This window comes from Protopterus annectens, chromosome 3.part0, assembly GCF_019279795.1.
Source record: "Protopterus annectens isolate FY-2018-M chromosome 3.part0, PAN1.0, whole genome shotgun sequence".
In the NCBI taxonomy this organism is placed as follows: Eukaryota; Metazoa; Chordata; order Ceratodontiformes; family Protopteridae; genus Protopterus; species Protopterus annectens.
This window is the reverse complement of record NC_056731.1, coordinates 1,122,308,912-1,122,329,750: the sequence shown is the minus strand read 5'-3', so window position 1 is coordinate 1,122,329,750 and position 20,839 is coordinate 1,122,308,912. Positions and strand designations below refer to the sequence as shown.

General features: G+C 39.2%; 1 protein-coding gene across 3 annotated transcripts in view; it reads left to right on the top strand.

Moving 5' to 3' along the window:
• The window catches only part of LAMA3 (laminin subunit alpha 3), a 2,187,360-nt gene that overhangs the window by 1,829,934 nt on the left and 336,587 nt on the right, over positions 1-20,839 (top strand). For all 3 annotated transcript variants that reach the window (XM_044065357.1, XM_044065355.1, XM_044065356.1), the window contains exon 41: positions 18,784-18,894. In XM_044065357.1, coding sequence (XP_043921292.1) covers positions 18,784-18,894 — 111 coding nt within the window. The remainder of the gene's footprint in view (positions 1-18,783; positions 18,895-20,839) is intronic.

Genomic DNA, 20,839 nt, shown 5'->3' with positions numbered 1-20,839 from the left:
TTTCCCTGGTCTATATTACAACATCAAACTAAAACAAGTTCGAACGTTGTAATATCGAAGCCACGGCCCATCAACTTTTTTCCCAGGGAAAATAATCAGTGAGCCCTTTTCATGGCTTTGCTATTTCCTCCACTGTGGTGCGATCTCAGAGTTAGTATATTTAAGTTGGGAGGGTGGGGGCACAGCCCCCCACATTGGGGGGTAAAGCCCTTCACTTTAGTTTAAGTTTAAGGTAAATTTTTTTTGTCATGGAACAGCGATTTTTTTCCTTGGAAAAAAATCACTGTTCTGTGTTTTCGGTGTTGTTGTGTTTCGGACCTTAGGGTTCGATATTAGAACAATCAAACTTTTGTAAGTTCGATGTTATGATATAGACCCCTTTTTCCCAGCCGTATGAAGAGCATGTATGTCTCTCTGTGCCTCATGTACTTGGTATCTAAACCAACAATTTCTGCGTAAGTATACAAACCTGCCTATATTACAAAGTACTATGCTTTTGTATTGTACCAGTCTTTCTAGGTTAGTTAAAACAAAAACAACTGGCAACTTCACTGAAGACTGAATCCACAAAGTTTGATATTAAACTTTGTGGATTCAGTCTTCAGTGAAGTTGCCAGTTGTTTTTGTTTTAATTTCTTAGTTTTTTGTATCTTGGATTTTGGACTTTCTAGGTTAGTTGTCAAGGCATTACATCACTTTTATTGATTACATTGTGATATTATACTAATCACTGTTTTCACAAGCAAGGTTGAAGACCTCTGACTTTGACATGCAAAAGGTCCAAAGGATAAGTGTACTAACTGTGTTTGTCATATTAATTTATGCTGTCATGTATCACTCAGGAACTATTCCACAACAGAAGTATTGCTCAAATACACAAAGGAATTAAGTATAATGTAGGTTTTGTGCAGTATTAAACACTGAACAATCTACGGGAACATTTAAGTACTGAACCCAGATCTTCACAGTTCAGTTCCGACAGGCTGTCTATGCAGTACTTTCACAGTTACTAGCCTGACTGTCCTTGGTGCATTTATTACACAAATGCTATATACTGTGCAGCAGCATATATCCAAAGTCAGATCAGCTGCTTGCAAAGCAACAATAAAATGTTCTCTTATGTAGTACTAACAATGAAAAGGCAGTTTTAAACACAGTTTTTGGGTGAGAAAGAAATATGTCTCACTGGAAATTGCAGCCAGGCTCCCAAATCTCATCCTGACATTTCGAACATCTGAATCATGGTCTCCCTTTATTTTATTTATTTATTTATTTCGCATTTGTTAACTGGGTTAGTCCAACTGAGTTTGAAAAAAACATTTTCAGTGGAGACCTGAGGGGAAAAGCCCCAGCAAACATAAGAAAAGATAAAGTGACAATATACAAATATTAAATAACAATCACAATACAGAATAATTGTAAAAAAGAAAAGGTTATTAACTACTTACATTGCACTGATAGTAAACAACCCATTTTCAATGGAGACCCAAGGGGAAACAGCCCCAACAAACATAAGCAAAGACATACATACAGGACGAAAACTATTAAAAACAATGCAAATACGAAATTAATTATAAAGAGAAAAACAAAAGAAAAAATTATGAACATTAAGGGTTGCACTGATAGCAGCAGTCTAAATTTACTATATATAAGAGTAAAAACAAAAGGATAACCATTGTTCAAAAAAAGGAAAATGTACAAATATTGATAGGAAGTGGGGGGGGGGATAAATAGTGTGGAGAATGGGAGGGGAGAAAAAGGAGGTGGCTATAGTAGTTTAGGAGTTTAGTTTAAGCAGAAGTTACTAAGAGAAAGAAAGTTAGGAGATGCAACAGGTTATACAGTTGGACAGACTAAGACTACATGTGGTCAAGGCAACAGCATAATTTCAAGTTTCGTAAGTGGGATTAAGCTCCATTTTAAAACAGGGAAAGGAAAGGTTGGATCTAATATGTAGAGGGAGTTTGTTCCAATTTAGTGAGACAGAGTGTTTGTAAAGTAGTTTGCCAATATTCCTTTTGGGTTTATAAACTGAGAGAAGATGCTGATCAGCACTGCAGGGAGGCTGGGGGGAGAGTAGAGAGTAACATGGGAGGCGAGAGCAGGGCAGCTAGAGGGGTTATTGAGTATGTGAAAAGGTAGTGTGGAGCTGCAACTGTAGGAGAAGGTGCGGAAATTCCAACCACTGAAGTTTGTTTAGTGAGAGGCAGTGATGTGAAGAGAGTGGTTGGTTTAGAATAAATCTGGCAATTTTCTTGTATATTTGTTCCAGTTTCTGCATTGAGATAGTTTGGATATTGGTAAGGATGGGGGAAGCATATAGAAGACTAGATAAGAGAAATGCCTGCGCAAGAGTGCGTTTAGTAGCAGTAGTGAGGGATTTTTTGTTCCTTTAAAGACAATCAAGTTTTTGGTGTTTTTTTTTTTTTTTTGATGGCCTGTCAAGTCAAATTTTAGTTGGTCATCAATTATTATCCCAAGGAGTTTGGTGTGTGAGGCAGGGGAGATAGTGGTGCCATCTAGGGAGAAAAGAGAAAAGTTGGATTTAAGGTGAGAGTGTTTGAAATAGGAAGAGAAGGAGTTAAGTTTTCTTTGGGTTAAGGATTAGTTGATTATTTCTGAGCCATTTTGCAACAGAGATAAAAGAATTCTGTGTTAGTGTGTGCAGTTCAGAGATAGTATTGGAGATAGATAAGAGAGTAGAGTCATCTGCGTATTGTATTACAGATGAGAGACTGCAGGTTGAATGTAGGTCGTTGGTAAAAATCTTGAAAAGGAGCGGTCCAGGTATGGAGCCTTGGGGTACTCCTGTTTGAACAGCAAGGAAGGGTGAGAAAGCCTGCTGCCATCTAACAGCTTGTTTTCTGCCAGTAAGGTAGGATTGGAACCAGCCAAGAGTAGAAGGAGAGAGGTTTAGGTCGAAGAGTTTGTAAAGAAAGATGGGATGAGACACAGTGTTGAAGGCTTTAGAGAGATCAAGAAATAGACAGGAGACAAGTAGGTTGTTGTCCCTAGCTTCTGCAGCCTTTTGAGTAAAGGATAGTAAGGCAGTCGAGGTAATGTGTTTAGGGTGGAAACCATGTTGGGAGGGGGCTGAGGAGATTTTCGTGAATGATAAAGGACAGTAGTTGAGTATGTATACATTTTTCAAGGATCTTAGAGAGCGGTGAGAGAATAGCAATTGGTCTATAGTTAGAGGGTTCAACAGAGTTGCCACCTTTGTGCAGAGGAGTGGTATAGAAGGATTTCCATATTTCCGGTACAGTAGATTCCTGAATGGAGCGGTTGATTAAGATAGATACCGGATATGCAATAGAGTCAGCCGCAATTTTAAGAAATTGAGGGGTGAGTTTATCAGTGGACAGAGAGCATGGCTTTAGTTTAAGAAGCAGGGATTTGATATATTTAGTAGAAACAGGTCGCAAGGTAAAAGGCTGAGAGACAGAGGAGCATAGAGGTTTAGGGGGAGGTGAGGGTGACACAGAAGAGTTGGGATGAGCAGAGTTACCAGAGGGTAGGAGTTTAGAGATGCTGTCTTTGAAGTGTTTGTTGATTAAGTCTGCAGTTTCAGAGGGAGAGTGATAGGAGAAAGGGTTATGGATGGTAGGAGAACCAGTGTGGAGCAAGGAGTTGATAGTACTCCAGAATTTTTTGGGGTCATTTGGGTTAGAGCTTGGACATTTAGTTTTATATTGGCATTTATCCAAAATAAGTTTTTTACATGACTTCTGGGTTGCTTATAACCTTGGAGAAAGGTGGGAGTTTTAGTGGTTTTCCATTTTTTCCCATAAAGCATCTCTTTCATGCATCAAAGCATGAGTAGCTATGGAGAGCCAGGGAGAGAAATTAGATTTGATTCTGATTTTGTGAGTTGGGGCAAGAGAGTTTAGGCCATCAAGGAAAATGTGGTTGAATTTAGTAACAGCATTATTGAGCAGGAGAGTTTTTAGGGAAGACCAGTTGATGGCAGAGAGTCTGTAGTTAAAGGTTTCAGGGGAAAAGTTAGTCCGTTTCCTACAATCTCTGTAGAGATGGGGCTTAGAGAGATGAGGAGAGTGCCTTAAGATAGAGATGGGAGAATGGTCACTAACAGAGTCAGGGAAGGTAGAAGGGTTAAAATAGTTGTTTGGAGATCAAGATCCAGTCAATTGCGCAACTATAATATATAATATAGAATTATAGTTGGCCAAGACACTTTTCCACAGGTATAGTTTCTACTCTCAGTAGGAAGAGACATATGGGCACAGAATTTCTAGCCACAAACTGTAAGAAGAAAATGTATACATTCTCATATTAATTCTGGGTGAATACTGAGGAATAGCATACTTGTAATGTCAGCAGTTAGGCTTGGCTAAGTTAAAAGTATCACCAGAATGAAAACATGCAGAGGCAAACTGACACATACTTACAGTGGATATAAAAAGTGTACACACCCCTTTTAAAATGCCAGGTTTTTGTCATATAAAAAAATGAGACAATAATAAATCATTTCAGAACTTTTCCTACTTTTAATGTGACCTATAATCTGTACAATTCAATTGAAAAACAAACAATATGTTGGTGGAAAAATATAAAAAATAAAAAACTTACAATATGCTGGTTGCATAAGTGTGCACATCCTTAAACTAATACTTTGTTGTGTGTGCACATCCTTAACCTAATACTTTTTTGAAGCATCTTTTGATTTAATTACAGCATTCAGTCTTCTTGGGTAGGAGTCTATCAGCATGGCACATCTTGACTTGGCAATATTTGTCCACTCTTCTTTGCAAAAGCACTCCAAATCTGTCAGATTGCGAGGACATCTCTTGTGCACAGCCCTCTTCAGGTCACCCCACAGATTTTCTAGTGAATTTAGGTCTGGGCTCTGGCTGGGCCATTCCAAAACTTTAATTTTCTTCTGAAGCCATTCTTTTGTGGATTTGGATGTATGCTTGGGGGTCATTGTCATGTTGAAAGGTGAAATTTCTCTTCATCTTCAGCTTTCTAGCAGATGCCTGAAGGATTTGGGCCCAAAGTGACTGGTATTTGGAACTGTTAATAATTCCCTCCACCTTGACTAAAGCCGCAGTTCCAGCTGAAGGAAAGCAACCCCAAAGCATGATACTGCCACCACCATGCAGTGGTGATCTTTTGGTGATGCAAAGTGTTGTTTTTGCGTCAAATGTACCTTTTGAAATTGTGGCCAAAAAGTTCAACCTTGGTCTCATCAGACCATAACACATTTTCCCACATGGTTTTGGGAGACTTGATGTATTGTTTTGCAAATTATAGCCCGGCCTGGATGTTTTTCTATGTAAGAAAAGGCTTCTGTCTTGCAACCCTACCCCATAGTCTAGACATGGAGAATATGTGAGATTGTTGTCACATGTAGTACACAACCAGTACTTGCCAGAAATTCCTGCAGCTTTGGTGATATAAAATTTGATTAGGAGGCAGAGAAAAAACACTGGATTGATCGCTCCAAATTGTCCTGGAGGGACTTTAAGAATCTGGTTACCAAATACATCACTTCTCAAAAACTGCTAATAATTAACCCCCACAAGCGGGCTACTTATCAGAGGTTATGGGACTTTATCTTTCTACTCTTGACTGATGACTAACAGTTACCCCCTATTAGACTTCTCAGTTCACCCCTCCTCCATTAAATCTTTTAACCAGTTTATTTCTTCTTTATTACACGTCTCCCCTTTTGGTCTTGGACTTGGAGATGTTTGATATTTAACTTCCCCCATTTCTCCAGGACTATGTTTGTTGACTAAGGTGAATTGCACTATGATATGCATTTATCTGACACTACCTTATTCGCTATGTATCTGGAGATCTCCGGTCCTTATTGGCACATATGTATATAGGTTATATTTTGGTTCACTTATGTTTGTCTGTACAGGTTTAATCCATCTATTAATAATGTTTTTTTTCTCTCTTCCTTTGTATTTGTAAAATTAATAAAATTGCGTTTTGAAAAAAAAAAATGAAATTCCTGCAGCTCCTTCAGTGTTGCTGCACTTCTCTTGGCAGCTTCCCTGACCAGTTTACATCTTGTCTTTTCATCAATTTTGGAGCGACGTCCAGTTCTTTGCAATGTCAATGTTGCCCCATATTTTCTCCACTTTTTGATGACTGTCTTCACTGTGTTCCATGGTATATCCAATGCTGTGGAAATGTTTTTGTACCCTTCTCCTGACTGATACCTTTCAACAATGAGATCCCTTTGATGCTTTGTAAGCTCTCTGCGAAACATGACTTTTGTTGTAGCAGGCAAGTGAGTAAATGTCAGGAAAATCCTACTAGGACAGCTGAACTTTATTTGGGGTTAATCAGAGTCTCTTTGATGGCAGGTGTGTACCCAAAAAGACTGAATGCTGTAATTAAATCAAAAGGTGCTTCAACAAAGTATTAATTTAAGGGTGTGGGGAAAGTTTTGAAATGATTTATTGTGGTCTCATTTTTTTTATATCACAAAAACCTGGCATTTTAACAGGGGTGTGCACACTTTTTATATCCACTGTAGGTCCATGTTTCCCCAGTCATGTGGATAAACATTTAGAGATATAACTTGGGCATCTTTCAAGAGAATCTGTATGTTTCAGAATAGATATGTACATACCCAGATGTTATTTTCTTAGCTACCATTACTAGTATAACTGAATAAATTGCAATAAAAAACTGAATGTTACTAACTGAAAAAACACTTCTGTCTTAATTTTCTCTTGCAACACTAATCTTAGTCTACTAACTGAAGTGTTAATTAACATGTGGGCCTGCAGTTTAGACAGATTGAAAAGGAGCTTGTGGCATGCCAATTCCACATAAGTTTTAAACATCACTCATGTAAAATATTTAGCCTGGAGGAATGCGGCACTACATGTTTATCCATTTTCCTCACCTGCAGCGCCTGACTTGCTGCATTACTAAGCATGAATTACTCAGGATCTGTCTAGCCTTGTCTGAATGTGGCAGAGAGCTGAGGGTGCAGCTCTTGGGGCCGCACCCTTCCTACCCTTGCTGATGTGAACAGTTTGCAAACTTTTATGTTGCTCCTACTCCCTGACTAATGTTCACCTCTGAAGAGGTAGGGTGGGGTGCACGGAGGAGCGTGGAGGATGGCCCTACTGCCTGACTCAGAGCTTACTGCATGATGCAGGTATATAAGAAGTGAGCAAAGTGAAGCACACTTATTAACAAGGCTGACAACTAGCACCTGGAAGGAATGAAAAAAATAGCAGTGGTACGGATGGTGCACAATTTTGTATGGCTAGCTATACTTATAGCATTACAGCAGTGTGAAGGGCAACAATTCCAGTCAAGGATTTATCCTGGATTAGTAGCAAGTGAAGGCCAGCAGCAGATTAACTTGGAACTCACACAATATCAGGTATGATGCTGAGGTATCTGTAGGAAAGAGTGCCATCATATTTGGAGGAATGCAGACCCTGTTATGGTTAGCAGTTCTAATCATACTGAGCTATGTCTGTGGGTGTAGTTTTGTTTGTGTGTATGTGTCTGCATGCTGAGTTAGAAAAAAACTCTTAAGACCACTTTTAATCAGTTAAATATATTTCAAACTTTATTAACATCTGAAGTAAAACAGTCCTCATATAGCGAGATTTTCTGTAACTAGAACTTACATTTTATTTGGATATGCAGTAAAATTTTTTGCATGTCTAGATGTGCACAATTTTCTGTCAGTTTAGTGGATTTTTTCACTGAACAGCTTAACATCTAGAATGTATGTGCCCCACTGGTAAGTAGAACTGTCATTCGCCATCTCAGTGAAATGCTGTTTCCAAGAGTATAAACGCATAAGTAAATGTAACTTACCTTTGTACATTATCCAGTGAATTTTAAGAACTGCGTTGTTTTTTTTTGTTTGTTTGTTTTTTTTTTTTGGGCTAGCTGCCAAAAGTTTACTACAGATTTTATGCAAAGGATTATACTGAGCAATATCAAAGTGTATCCTTTTCATAGCCTGAGGAGGGCAAGTGCTTGTACACTGTTGGTGTGTAACATGACAGTGAAGTGTCGGTAATGTACAGAGCCAAGATGCCCTACATATGTAAGTTAAATCACACACACAGAGCCAGGATACTCTGCATATGTAAGTTAAAGCACACACAGAGCCAGAATAATCTGCACATGTAAGTTAAAGCACACACAGAGCCAAGATACCCTACATATGTAAGTTAAATCTCACACAGAGCCAGGATACTCTACACATGTAGGTTAAAGCACACACAGAGCTAAGATAACCTACATATGTAAGTTAAAGCACACACAGAGCCAAGATACCCTACATATGTAAGTTAAATCTCACACAGAGCCAGGATACTCTACACATGTAAGTTAAAGCACACACAGAGCTAAGATAACCTACATATGTAAGTTAAAGCACACACAGAGCCAAGATACCCTACATATGTAAGTTAAATCTCACACAGAGCCAGGATACTCTACACATGTAAGTTAAAGCACACACAGAGCTAAGATAACCTACATATGTAAGTTAAAGCACACACAGAGCCAAGATACCCTACATATGTAAGTTAAATCTCACACAGAGCCAGGATACTCTACACATGTAAGTTAAAGCACACACACAGCTAAGATAACCTACATATGTAAGTTAAAGCACACACAGAGCCAAGATACCCTACATATGTAAGTTAAAGCACACACAGAGCCAAGATACCCTACATATGTAAGCTAAATCACACACAGAGCCAGGATACTCTGCATATGTAAGTTAAAGCACACACACACAGAGCCAGGATACTCTACACGTACGTTAAAGCACACACAGAGCCAAGATACCCTACATATGTAAGTTAAAGCACACACAGAGCCAGGATATTCTACACATGTAAGTTAAAGCACACACAGGGTCAAGATACTCTGCATATGTAAGTTAAAGCACACACAGAGCCAGGATACTCTACACGTAAATAAAGCACACACAGAGCCAGAATACTCTACACATGTAAGTTAAAGCACACACAAAGCCAGGATACTCTACATATAAAGCATACAGAAAGTAGTCATATGAAACAGTGGTTGAGGTAGCTGGCAAAAAAGATAGACCGCACTTTTACTGTTTGTTTTCATTACCTTAAAGTACATGTGTAACAGCTAGCAGCTGCTGATATGCAGATACAGCTTAATGCTTTCACATTTAGTTTGTGTTTAGTATACAGGTATAATGTGTCCTAAAGTAAAATACATCAACTGTTGCCACACTTGCATAAAATTGCTCTTAGGAGTTTTCAGCAAAGAGACATTAGATAAATGGAATCTTTCCTGGCATTCCACATAGCAGCCATGTGTCTGAGAAGTTATGTACTGTAAAAGAATTGGACTGTTATGGAAAGCTGTACCCACACCTCATAAATAGACCACCTGTTTATGTTTGGAGCATGCTATTTCCAGTCTGTAGAACTTTTTTTTCTTTTAGTACCTCTTGTGTTTGTGTTGTGGTTTTGAGCAGATGACAGTACAAAGATCAACTCCACTGAAAATATTAGCACTGAGTAATTTTACTTTCTCACTCATAAGGGTGAGGCAGATACTCCCTTTCTATGTCTGAGACATTTTGAGAATAACTACCTTTAGGCAAGATTTATCACACTTTATTTGTTGCATGGAATTTCTTTTATTGTACTGAAGAACTTTCACTCAACTGCACTAATGCTGTCATTGGACAGCATGATTTATGCTTTAGTCTTATATGAGTGATGTTTAGAAGCAAAGTTCTTAATTTATAGCATTATTTCCTCAGATCATTTGATGGAATTGAAAAAGGTAATGTAGTTGTTGCCAGATTCAGAACAGCAGCCTGTATTTCTGGCATTGCATGAAAAACTAGAGGCTTGCAAAATTTCACATTTACAGAGTTAAACCAGAGCAATTTGCTCATGAATAGAATGCTACAGCCATTAATTCACAAAAACACTATTTTTATTTATTTATTTAACATTTGTTTGCCAGGATAGTCTGACTGGACAACAAGTGTCCATTTTCAGCGGTGTCATGGGGAGAAAAACTCCAAAAATTTACAGAGAGAGGAAACATTTACAAGAGAAACATTACAGAGTAGTAGCATACAGTTTGTAGACTTTACAGCCATTAGTATACAATAAGAGGATATTCCCCCTTTTGGTTGAAAATACAAGTTTACAAAATATACAATGAGGGTAGATAAGAACCTGGTAGAGCATTGCAAATTTCACAATTGAATAAGAGTATATAAAAGTTTAAGTTTTCCATATATACATTCAAGCAAATATAAGAGCATATATACATATATATTTATACAATATGTACTATGTGCAAAGAGCTGAGGCTGCCTCTTCTATAAAAGGGACAGCTAGGTTCATCCCTTTGGGATTTTGGCAGAGAATCATCCTGGTCTCTGGTTTGTTAATGATGTAGGCCAAGTTTGAATCTTAGCCTGGAGCCAATGAGGTTGCCATGGAGAGCAAGGAAATGTGCAGGTTTGGCCAGTTTTAATGAGTTGTGGGATTTCCCCAACCTCACTACACTGTATGTCCAGTACAGTCCAAGGAAACTGCATAGCAAGGCACCCCATTTGATAATATGGGAGCTGGAGAATTAATCCCGTTGCTTCTGCAGGTTTAAACAGAAACATAAGCTCATCATTATTGTCCGTCTTCCACAGGAGGTCTAGGAAAATGACCAGTGGAAAAAAATCGCACATGCCTGCAGTGTGATGGCATGCCATGTAGGAACACACAGGTCTGCAGTGTGATGGTTTAGCACCTCTTATGTCTCATGAGGCACACGTGTCTGCAGAGCAACTGTGTAGCTCCTCACTGCCCCCCAATTTCCCATGTAGTGTGGGGAACACACGTCTGCAGTTTGATGGCATGGCTCTTCTCTGCTCTCACCTCTTATGCCTTGGGGAAAGCACACAGGTCTGCAGTGTGATGTGTGGCTCCTCACTGCCCCCATGCCTTGTAGGGAACACACAGGTCTGCAGTGTGATGTGTGGCTCCTCACTGCCCCCCCCTGCATGCCGTGTAGGAACACACAGGTCTGCAGTGTGATGTGTGGCCCCTCACTGCCCCCCATGCATTGTAGGAACACATGCATCAGCAGTATGATGTGTGGCTCCTCACTGTCCCCCCTCCATGCCTTGTAGGAACACACAGGTCTATAGTTTGATGTGTGGCTCCTCACTACCCCCTGCCCCATGCCTTTTAGGGAACACACAGGTCTGCAGTATGATGTATAACTCCTCACTACCCTTTGGCTCATGCCTTTTAAGGAATACACAGGTCTGTCATGTGATGTGTGGTTCCTCACTGCTCTCCAGACCTTGTATGGAACACACAGGTCTGCAGTGTGATGTGTGGCTCCTCACTGCCCCCTCCATGCCTTGTAGGAACACATACATCTGCAGAGTGACTTGTGGCTCTTCACTGATACCCCCCATTGCCTTTTAGGGAACACACAGGTCTGCAGTGGTATGTATGGCTACTCACTGTCTACACTTCTTATGCCTTGCAGAGAATGCATGCATCTGATGTGTGATAGCATGGATCCTCAAAACCCCCACCTTTCATGCCTTTAAGGGAATGCACATGGGTCAATAAGGTGGCATGCATGCATCTGCTGTGTGATGGCATGGATCCTGAAAACCCCCACCTTTCATGCTTTTAAGGGAGTGCACATGGGTCAATAAGGTGGCTGTAAGCTGGAGGATAGGCAACAGAATGTGGAACTGAGTGCAAACATTTTTAAAAATTAAAAAAAAAAGAAAAGAGTCAGTGGTACAACAGGTAACACACTCCCCTTTGATACAGAAGTGTATGGGTTCTATTGCTGACACTGTAGTATAACATGATGGGGTTGCTGGACCCCTGAATGTGTTGTCTTTTGGATGAGACATTAAGCTGAGGCCCAAACTGCCTGATTTGGTGGTAGCTCAGATGGATGCAAAAGATGCCACATCACATATTGAAAAGAGTAGGGGAGGTTTGCCAATGCCCTGGCCAAATTTACCTAGTAGTATAAAAAATACCTTGGGTCTCCTCTGAAAAGAGGCTATGAGATTAGTGGAACTAATCCAGTTAATAAAAGGATAAATTAAAAAAATATATAAAAAAATAAAAAATATTGAGAATTTGTAAACAAAGTGCAGGAAAGCATATGGTAAATATGGAAGAGTGATGGTGAGTGTAGACAAGACCTTTGACAAAAGAGGTGAGAGTGGGTCCTTAGATAAAGCACGTCACCTGGGTCCCAGAACTTAAACAAGGATATTAATATACTAGAATCAAATTACAGAAAGGTCAACAGGATAATTATGATGCAGGAGCAGTCACATGAATACCATAATAAAGGCCCTGAGGTTTGAAAATGCAAGTATGATAGTCGATAAGTAGGACCATGTGAATTTAAATGAAACATAGTATGTTTCCCAGCAGATAAATATAATATGAAGGCCTAACTGTAGTGTGAGATAATGCAGTTTCTGGACAGAATAAATGCAGGCCAGAGGGTATCCTACTTGGGAGATGGCCATCAGAGCTGTTTGTCACTCTGAAAGTAGTGAAATCATATGCTGAGCAGTAGTCTTCCCCTGGATTACACCTGCCAGTGTGCTAGTAAAAAGATTAAAGGGTTTGCACTGATTAATCAGCTGTTTAAATTAAGACTGCTCTAACGCTTTTAAGCAATATTTAACTGGCTTTGACATCAGTAGCACATAGATGCCTTCGTGCTGCCCCTTTGATGGAATACAGTCCCAGCAGTTGGACATTACCTGTTGAAATGTTTCCTACTATCATATAAACAGAGCCATCAGAGTCAGAAAAAGTCTCTGTGCTTACCAAGTCCGTCTACTTCAGTAGTTAGCCATCACCCACTGAGCCCTTCACCATTTTCCTTGAACCATCTTGGCAGCCATTGTGTGTGTGTGTGTGTGTGTGTGTGTGTGTGTGTGTGTGTGTGTGTGTGTGTGTGTGTGTGTGTGTGTGTGTGTGTGTGTGTGTCTGTCTATATATACAGATTGGGCCTTACAGTGTTTATCAGCAATCAGTGGGAGTAACTAAACTTCTCAACCTCTTAGCATAAGAAATCTGGACAAAGCAAAAATAATGGGAGGACAGAGACCCAAAAGTACAGTCATGTTTTAAATGTACTGCTCTTATAAACATAGAAAGTTGCTAGAATAACTGGTTTTGCATTAGTGTGCATTTTCTGAAGAATATGAAGTCTGAAACTCAAGTGTCTATCATTATTTAAGGTCTTCAATCCTCAATTATTTGTCAGAAAATGACAATTTTTATGAGGAACAGATCAAAAATATGAGACAAATATCTGGACATTCTGTGAAAACCTGGACAGTTGAGAAGTATGACTGTAACTCTCCTTCATCCACGAACATGTTAAAGCAAATATCTGAAAACTAGTGGACATTTGTTAGTACACATGAGCACCAATGTAAGAAACTATCTCATGAAATAATGTTTCCTGTAATGATACAACTGTTGTGAAATGTGGCAGATTGTTCAGAAACTGTATTTTTGTCTCGTTCACACCACAGCAGTGCTGGAGTCACAGCTGACAGGAATCTCTCTCTCTCTTTTTTTTTTAATAGTTATTTTCCTATAATCTTTTTTCCTCCCTGCCTGCTGACCATCAGGCCTCCTCCAATGTATCTCGAGCCCATTCTTTTCTGTATACTGAATATTCCCAGTACTGGTGAAAGCAGATTGGAAGGGCCATCATCTAAACAGTCAATGGAGATGTTTTGTACCTTCATTGGCATCCCAGCAATGAGAGTGTTTCCTTTTAAGGTCCTAGTCCAGTAGCAGGTGGCTGACATGAGCACCCATAACACTGCAGTGTGTCCTATGCCCTCCCATTGCATATGAATGCTTCTATCCACAAGGGCTAGCATAATCAGCTTGGATCACCAAGCCTACATCCCATGGCCATGGACATTTCTATGCTATGCAAGCCTCTGCTTACAAGGTGGCGACTGGTTAACTAGAATCATCCCTCCTTCTTCTCAGGATGGGCGAGACAGTACCTGATGCTTACTTTTATCTTCCCTTACCTGGCTGTTTCAGCACTAGACCTGCCAGTGACCTTGGATCACCTGGGTTCTAATCAGTGTTTTATCCATCTATGTAACAGAGCTGGGCACAGTTGAATTATGTCAACCATTCTAGCATCTGATAAGCAAGTCATTGTGTGCTGCAGTGAACAGCAACAATGATAATTGTCAAGGATTTGCTGGGGACGTTAAAAGCACATTAGATATGTGTTTGATACACATAGGGAGATCAGAATTCAATTTCTACACCTCCTCTAGCATACAGTGGGGGGTCTGAGGAAATTACCAGAATTACTTCTTTCCCTAAGGTCAGTCCAGAAATTTTGCATTTGTGCCCAGTGGACTTTAGTTAGTGGTGCTTATCATGCAGTTGTACCTGACGTTTGTTGGAGTCTGCTCCTGGCTACCTGTCATTTGTTTACCTTATGACACATAAAATTGGAAACAAACATGAATACTGGAATTCTTAACTAAATATTGGATACTAAAATAGTTATTCTCTCATAAGGTTTCACACTGGATAGTAGAAACAGTGGTAGCTAGACCTGTTGAAATTTAAATTTATTTGCCATTGTAGTCTATCCAGATGCCATAGCAGACTGTAATGTCATGATGGTGTCACAGGCAGACAGATGGCAAGGTATTATTAGGTATTTACAAGGTTTATATCAAGAAATCACTAAGCATTTTAGATGTTGATAACTGTGTCATCAAGTTACAAATTCAAGCTCAAAATTATAGATGTATGTGCAAATCAAAAGCATTAACAGCAGAATCAAATGAGTCCACCATATGCCGGGATAAAATATTAATGTATGAGATGTTTTTAGACACTTATAGAGCCATTTGACACATGGGCAAGTAACCCTCAACAGCAATGCCAAAGAGTAGCACTCTAGCACACTGTGCTTGGCACCACACTGAGGAGCAGTAAGAGTTGATATCTTCACTGGCCACATCATGAAGAGCATCACTCAAGACTTCCTTCTGGTTCCTGCAAGGTTTCTGAATGACCAGTGTGGGTGTCCCCTTGACAGCTGCACTATTCTTCAGGGACTGTCAGCTGAATTTATGTATTGCTACGACCTTCTCAAGTATTTGAGATTTTAGGAAAGGAGAGGAGTGCCACTGGAAGGAAGAGGATCAGCAAAGACATTTTACCATGATGAGGATGTGGTAGGTCAAGGTAACTTCACATTTAATATAGGTTTGGACATTGATCACCAATTTGAAAATGTTAAAATTATACTTACTAAATATACCCAAGTTCACAAGTAATCAAATCAGAAATGTAAAGTGAAAAAGATACCATATTTACCTAGGTGTGCACAAGGCACACCCATCCTTGTGTTCTGATATTCAGATGTCTATTCTTATTGTACTTCTGAACTGTTAATAAATTTATTGTTACACTGGAGTACAGTACTATAGCATCATTTGAATATGGCTAATGCACAAAAAAAACAGGACAGAGGCTGTACAATATGTGGCATTTACAGCCAGTATATGAACATAACATTATTAAGGTAAACATAATTATATATTTGAAAACTTAAGTATCCTTATATCACACACCCCCATTAACATGTATTCACAAACACACACAAACACACACACACACATCTCCAGAAGGATAACTCATGCATTTTGGTACTGTACTCAGAAAAAGTTGTCTGTTTCTGATGTACCATGTTTTGATATTGAATTCCAAAGGGTTGGGATGACTTTTCCAAAATCACTACCCCTCCAAAAGATACAGATTAACCTGAGGTCTTGCAGGATCCCTGTCAAAGGGACATGGATCTCCTAGGAACTGCAACGAGCATAAAGTTTTTAGGTGAACTAGACCCCACCATAGAAAGATAATGTAGTTAGTATACCTACTTTAAAGGTTTTCCCTCATTTAGTATGTTTCACTGAGTGACCTCCAAAACATCTTGTATCAGAGGCACATGGGATATATGCAAATGATCCTTATGAATATGGCCTGCATATATCCCATGTGCCTCTGATACAAGAGGTTTAGGAAGTCACTCAGTGGAAGTTCTAGTTTTGCTGGAGTTTTCATTTTGTTTTTACTGATTGGGTTTTTCAGTGACCTTCTCACTCATTGTTTTAGTTCATTTAGTATGTTGGAAACCACTGTGGTTCATAGAATGGTGGGTGTTAGATGAGTAAGTGGACAGAAGTACATCAGAATATGAGAAGTCATATTCTGAACAAGATGTGAGATATTGAAATTATTTACTCATACCCTCAATATACAGCCCATTGTAGCAGTCCAGAAAAGAGGCAACAGCAGAAGTTCATCAAGGTCCTTGGTCAGAATCAAAGAGCTTATTCCGGAAGCTTTCCACAGATGGCTGAAGCTTGCCCTGCCCATGTAAATTATCTGTTCATTATTCCTTCCATGCAGAATCGAGAAGCACTCATCCTGCTTGGAGGAGCTAGTCACATAGTTAGTTAGTTAGTTAGTTAGTTAGTTAGTTAGTTAGTTAGTTAGTTAGTTAGTTAGTTCCAGGAATCGATTTTCCAATAGAACCATTTCTTACATTGACCTACAAACGAGGTTACCGCCAAGTGACCTAAAAGAAAAACAATATAATGGCAGTTCCTGAAGCCTTTCTGAATTGTTCCAAGTTTTAAAACCCTATAATTTTTACGGTAAAGAATCATTGTACCTTTTCATCTTTTTTGAGTGGCTTGCTTGAAGGCTACAAAACATTGCATTATACTAAATAATGGGTGAGGTAGGTGATGTATTAAATGGCACAGTGATCTCCCCAGATTGACTAAGCAGAACCTATAGAATTAGATGGGCTACAGAATGTGATTTTTGACATTGGTAGATACACAGTGGAAACCAATTCAAATTGTTGTCTGCAATTGTTCCTAGATCTTTAATGACAGTTTCTTTTTTATGATTTGATTATTTATTTTGTAACCACAATTTATGTCCTTTTTGCCAAGTCTAATGGTCCGACATTTACCCGTTTTAAAGGTGAGAGCATTATTGATGCATCAGGGCAGCATTTTTGAAGCTTCTCTTAGAGAACTTCTGCATGTCTTATTGAAATAATGATGTTAGCCAGTCTGAAATAATCAGCATACCTGATTATCCATACCCCACCACCCACTTTCAATGGTTTTCAACCTTTCTATAGTGAAGGAGCCCACTGGGACCATCAGATTACTCAAAGAACCCCACACATTTCACCTGCTGTGACCACATAATTTTATCATTAATTTCATAGTTCTATTTTTTATGATTAATTCTAAATCATCCATTCTATTATTGAGATTTCATACAATTAGCAAAGCCCATTTCACCTTGGGTTCTTTAACTTATGTATGTTTCATTTTTTCTAAGTGTAGGCTGTAAAGACAGCTTAGTATAGAAATGGAGTAAGGAAGTTGTACATGTTGTTTGTCTGTCTGTACTTTACCACAAATACTGATGGTGTGATGTGCAAGAGACTAATAAAGAAAGCAAAATGTCCCAGGAGTGTCATCCTTACCAGAAAATCCAGGCCAGAATGGGCCTTAATGGAGTTAAGAGAAGACTTTCATTAACTGACACCTGAAATAATAAACAGTAGTTCCAACTGCTACGAACTGGGAACAGGAGGGCATCTCTTAAAAAAAAAAAAAAAAAAACTTAAACCCTCTAATAGATGGGCTTCCCTCACCAAAAATGTAAGGAGTAAAATAAAACTATGGATATCTGGGAGTCCGAGGAGCAGTCAGATCCTTGGTGTTGTCAGAAAAACTTCCTTTTTTCCCTTTTCCTACTCCTGCAGATTTCCTGTAACCCAAAGAATGGAAATATACACTTAATGTTATCTGTAAAACATCCTTTTTCCCCTTCCTGCTGCTGTATTAAACATTATCTCCAGAGACAAAAAGCTAAAGTCTGTGAACACTGAAAAGTAATGCAGTCTTAAAGTACGTTATCTTCCATGTGTCATTCCTGCACTTCCAAACTATGAAGGCCATGAGGAAGTTTCTGTCATGGATGAACCCTCCAGCAGAGCTGCAGTTCTGAATATCACTCAACTTTTTTTTTTTTTTTTTTGAGAAAAAAATTACATAGGAATATCTTGGACTGCTGGATCGGTAATCAGAAGTATTGTGATAGTCCTAAATGTCAGAAAGTTAAAAGCATGCAGTTGGGGCAGAAAATTCAGTAGGATGAACATGGAATGCACTGAAGGAAAATGATAAAAATACCTCTAATAAAGTGAAATATTTCATGATGATACGATGCTGAAAGATATGCAAGGTTATGTAGTAAATTAATCTGCTTGTCAGAGTCGAACAGTTTGAGTGTAGTTTATTAGCAGCACACTAAATCCTAAAGTAATTAAATGTTGATATTTATTCTAAATTTACTAAGCACGAAGTAAAAAAAAGCAAAAAAAGGATTCTTTGTCAATATTAAGTGTCTGAAAATAATCGTGTAGAATTTTACAATTTAAGTAACATTCCAAACCTACAGAGATCTAGTAGTGAAAAACAGCCTGATTAGCTTATGTTAATGTGGGAAACATGCATGAACTTTTGTTTGCAGCATAATTTCAACAACTGTTGGTAAACTGCAAAGAAGAGTGCTGCCTTATTACAATGTTGTAGTTGTGTCTAGTTGTTGCATAGCTTTCAAATATACCTCATAACTAATGTTTGTTTTTTGTCATGAATAGGAATGTGCACCAGGACAGTACAGAGAGAAAGGCTGGTTCTTGACTCACTGCGTCCCATGTATGTGCAATGGCCATTCAACCCGCTGCCAGGATGAAACAGGAATCTGTATTGTAAGTATGCGTACTGAGTGGAGTGCTTCTAATGTACTGAAAAACCTTCCTTTACATGTGGCATACCCTTACTCTGTGAACAACTGCTTGCAAAAAAAAAAAAATTGGAATTGCAATGGTGTTACATTGTGCTGAAGGGAGGTATGGTTACAGTTGTGCTATTCGTATAAGAGTGGTCCTATGTTCTTATCAAAGGTGCCTCCCTTCAGAATGCAGACATATACTTTAATAGTACAAATGAGAACACCCTAAATCCCTAAGGGTGAAAGCCACTGTGGAAGTAGCACTCAAGCAAGTGGTAGCTGTGATTACAAATGTACAGGTATGGTTCCTTGTCAGAATAAAGGTGGGCATCACTTCATGGAGAAACACCTGTCTGTGAGGTGTAGTATAGGCTGTTCTAATAGCAACTGTTGTCTGTTGCCCTTTTGTGAAAAACACAATGCAAGATAAGAAGCGAACATTTTCAATGTGAACTTAATCTGGTGTGAAACACAGACACAGTGTAGCACTGGACCATACTGGCTCAGTAACAAGGCATGACAGTGGAATTAGCACTAATATAATACATTGTTCCCTGTTTACATTAATTGTGCATGAAAACTGTCCTGACCTTTTGCTCACTTTACTTTGCCTGTTAAAACAACTAAGAGAACTAGTTCAAGAATCGTCTGCAGCTGCAAACCAGGCAAAAGCAATTAAACAATTCTGTCATTGCACTGAAAATTCTGTCAAGGAAAGAAAGGATGCATAGAGAATTAAATACTTTCATCTTTATTGTACTGCACTGTTCTTCCATGACAGTGTTTGAAATCACTTTACTGGGATTGCATCTTTTTTCATATACAGAGGGTAAAACTAAAAAAAAAAAAAACCAGGACTGTAAATTCCTCCTGTTCCTTGAACAAAGTTGCAACTGAGATATCTGGGAGACGTTTAATAAAAATACCCATTTGTTCACCAGGTAGGCCCAATGGACACACACTCACCTTTCACAGGTGACCTGGGAGCAATGCTCAAAGTCTCACAATAAGCAAATGAGAGCTGAGGCAATGTTTCAGACTGATGTAAACAGTAACTTGAATGATATGCTTAATAGGTCCACTCTTTAAAACATTACTGTTTAAGTCATATTCCTGTGGTGCAGAGGGATAAAAGTCTGATGCAGACAACCCGTGTACATTTAGCAGTTCATTAACTAAAAGCACTGGAGCTGGGAGGATGGGGGGAGGGGTAAGTGGGTGACACTGGCTTACCCATCCTGGGTGGAGGGGAAGCAATGTGCCTGTTGTGCCACTTATTTCAATTGGAGGGTTGAGGTATTACACTTGATAGCAGGTGTTGAGTGGGTAGCACACACCACATAATTCCACATGTAGTCCACGGGCAGGTAGTCCATGGGCAGGTGAAGGTCCGTTCCTAAGAAGATTCCTGACCTGCAGCACAAGGAGTCCATCAAATGCAGAATGGGTGGGGTCAGAAGGGGGTGGACAAAGAATCGCAAGTATATGATGGCCTGGCTGTGCATGACTCTCCTGAACTGAGGAATAAATAAGCCTACATGTTGTCGCCCATATCAGAGAACAAATGGGCCATAAGGCTATTAACCAGAGCAGGGAAGGAATGGGCTTATTCTCACCCCATTGGGAAGAATGAATGTCTCAACAGGGTGCTGGGGTGTCCTGATTGCCAGGGAGATTGAGTGTGACAAAAAATAAAAACGTAGTGCTTGCTTACTTAGTACTTAAGTTGTGACTATTTCATGTTTTAGACAAAATGCCTAATTTACCAGTGACAGACTACCAACTGTGTTAAATTAAAAGTATCATTAGCATTCAAATTCAAATCATCTCAAGTGGGAGATACAGCTAGGATAGTTCATGCAGATGTACTTAGACTCATTTAGTGTGCTAAATTCTATATTACCTGTATATGTGAGGATGCT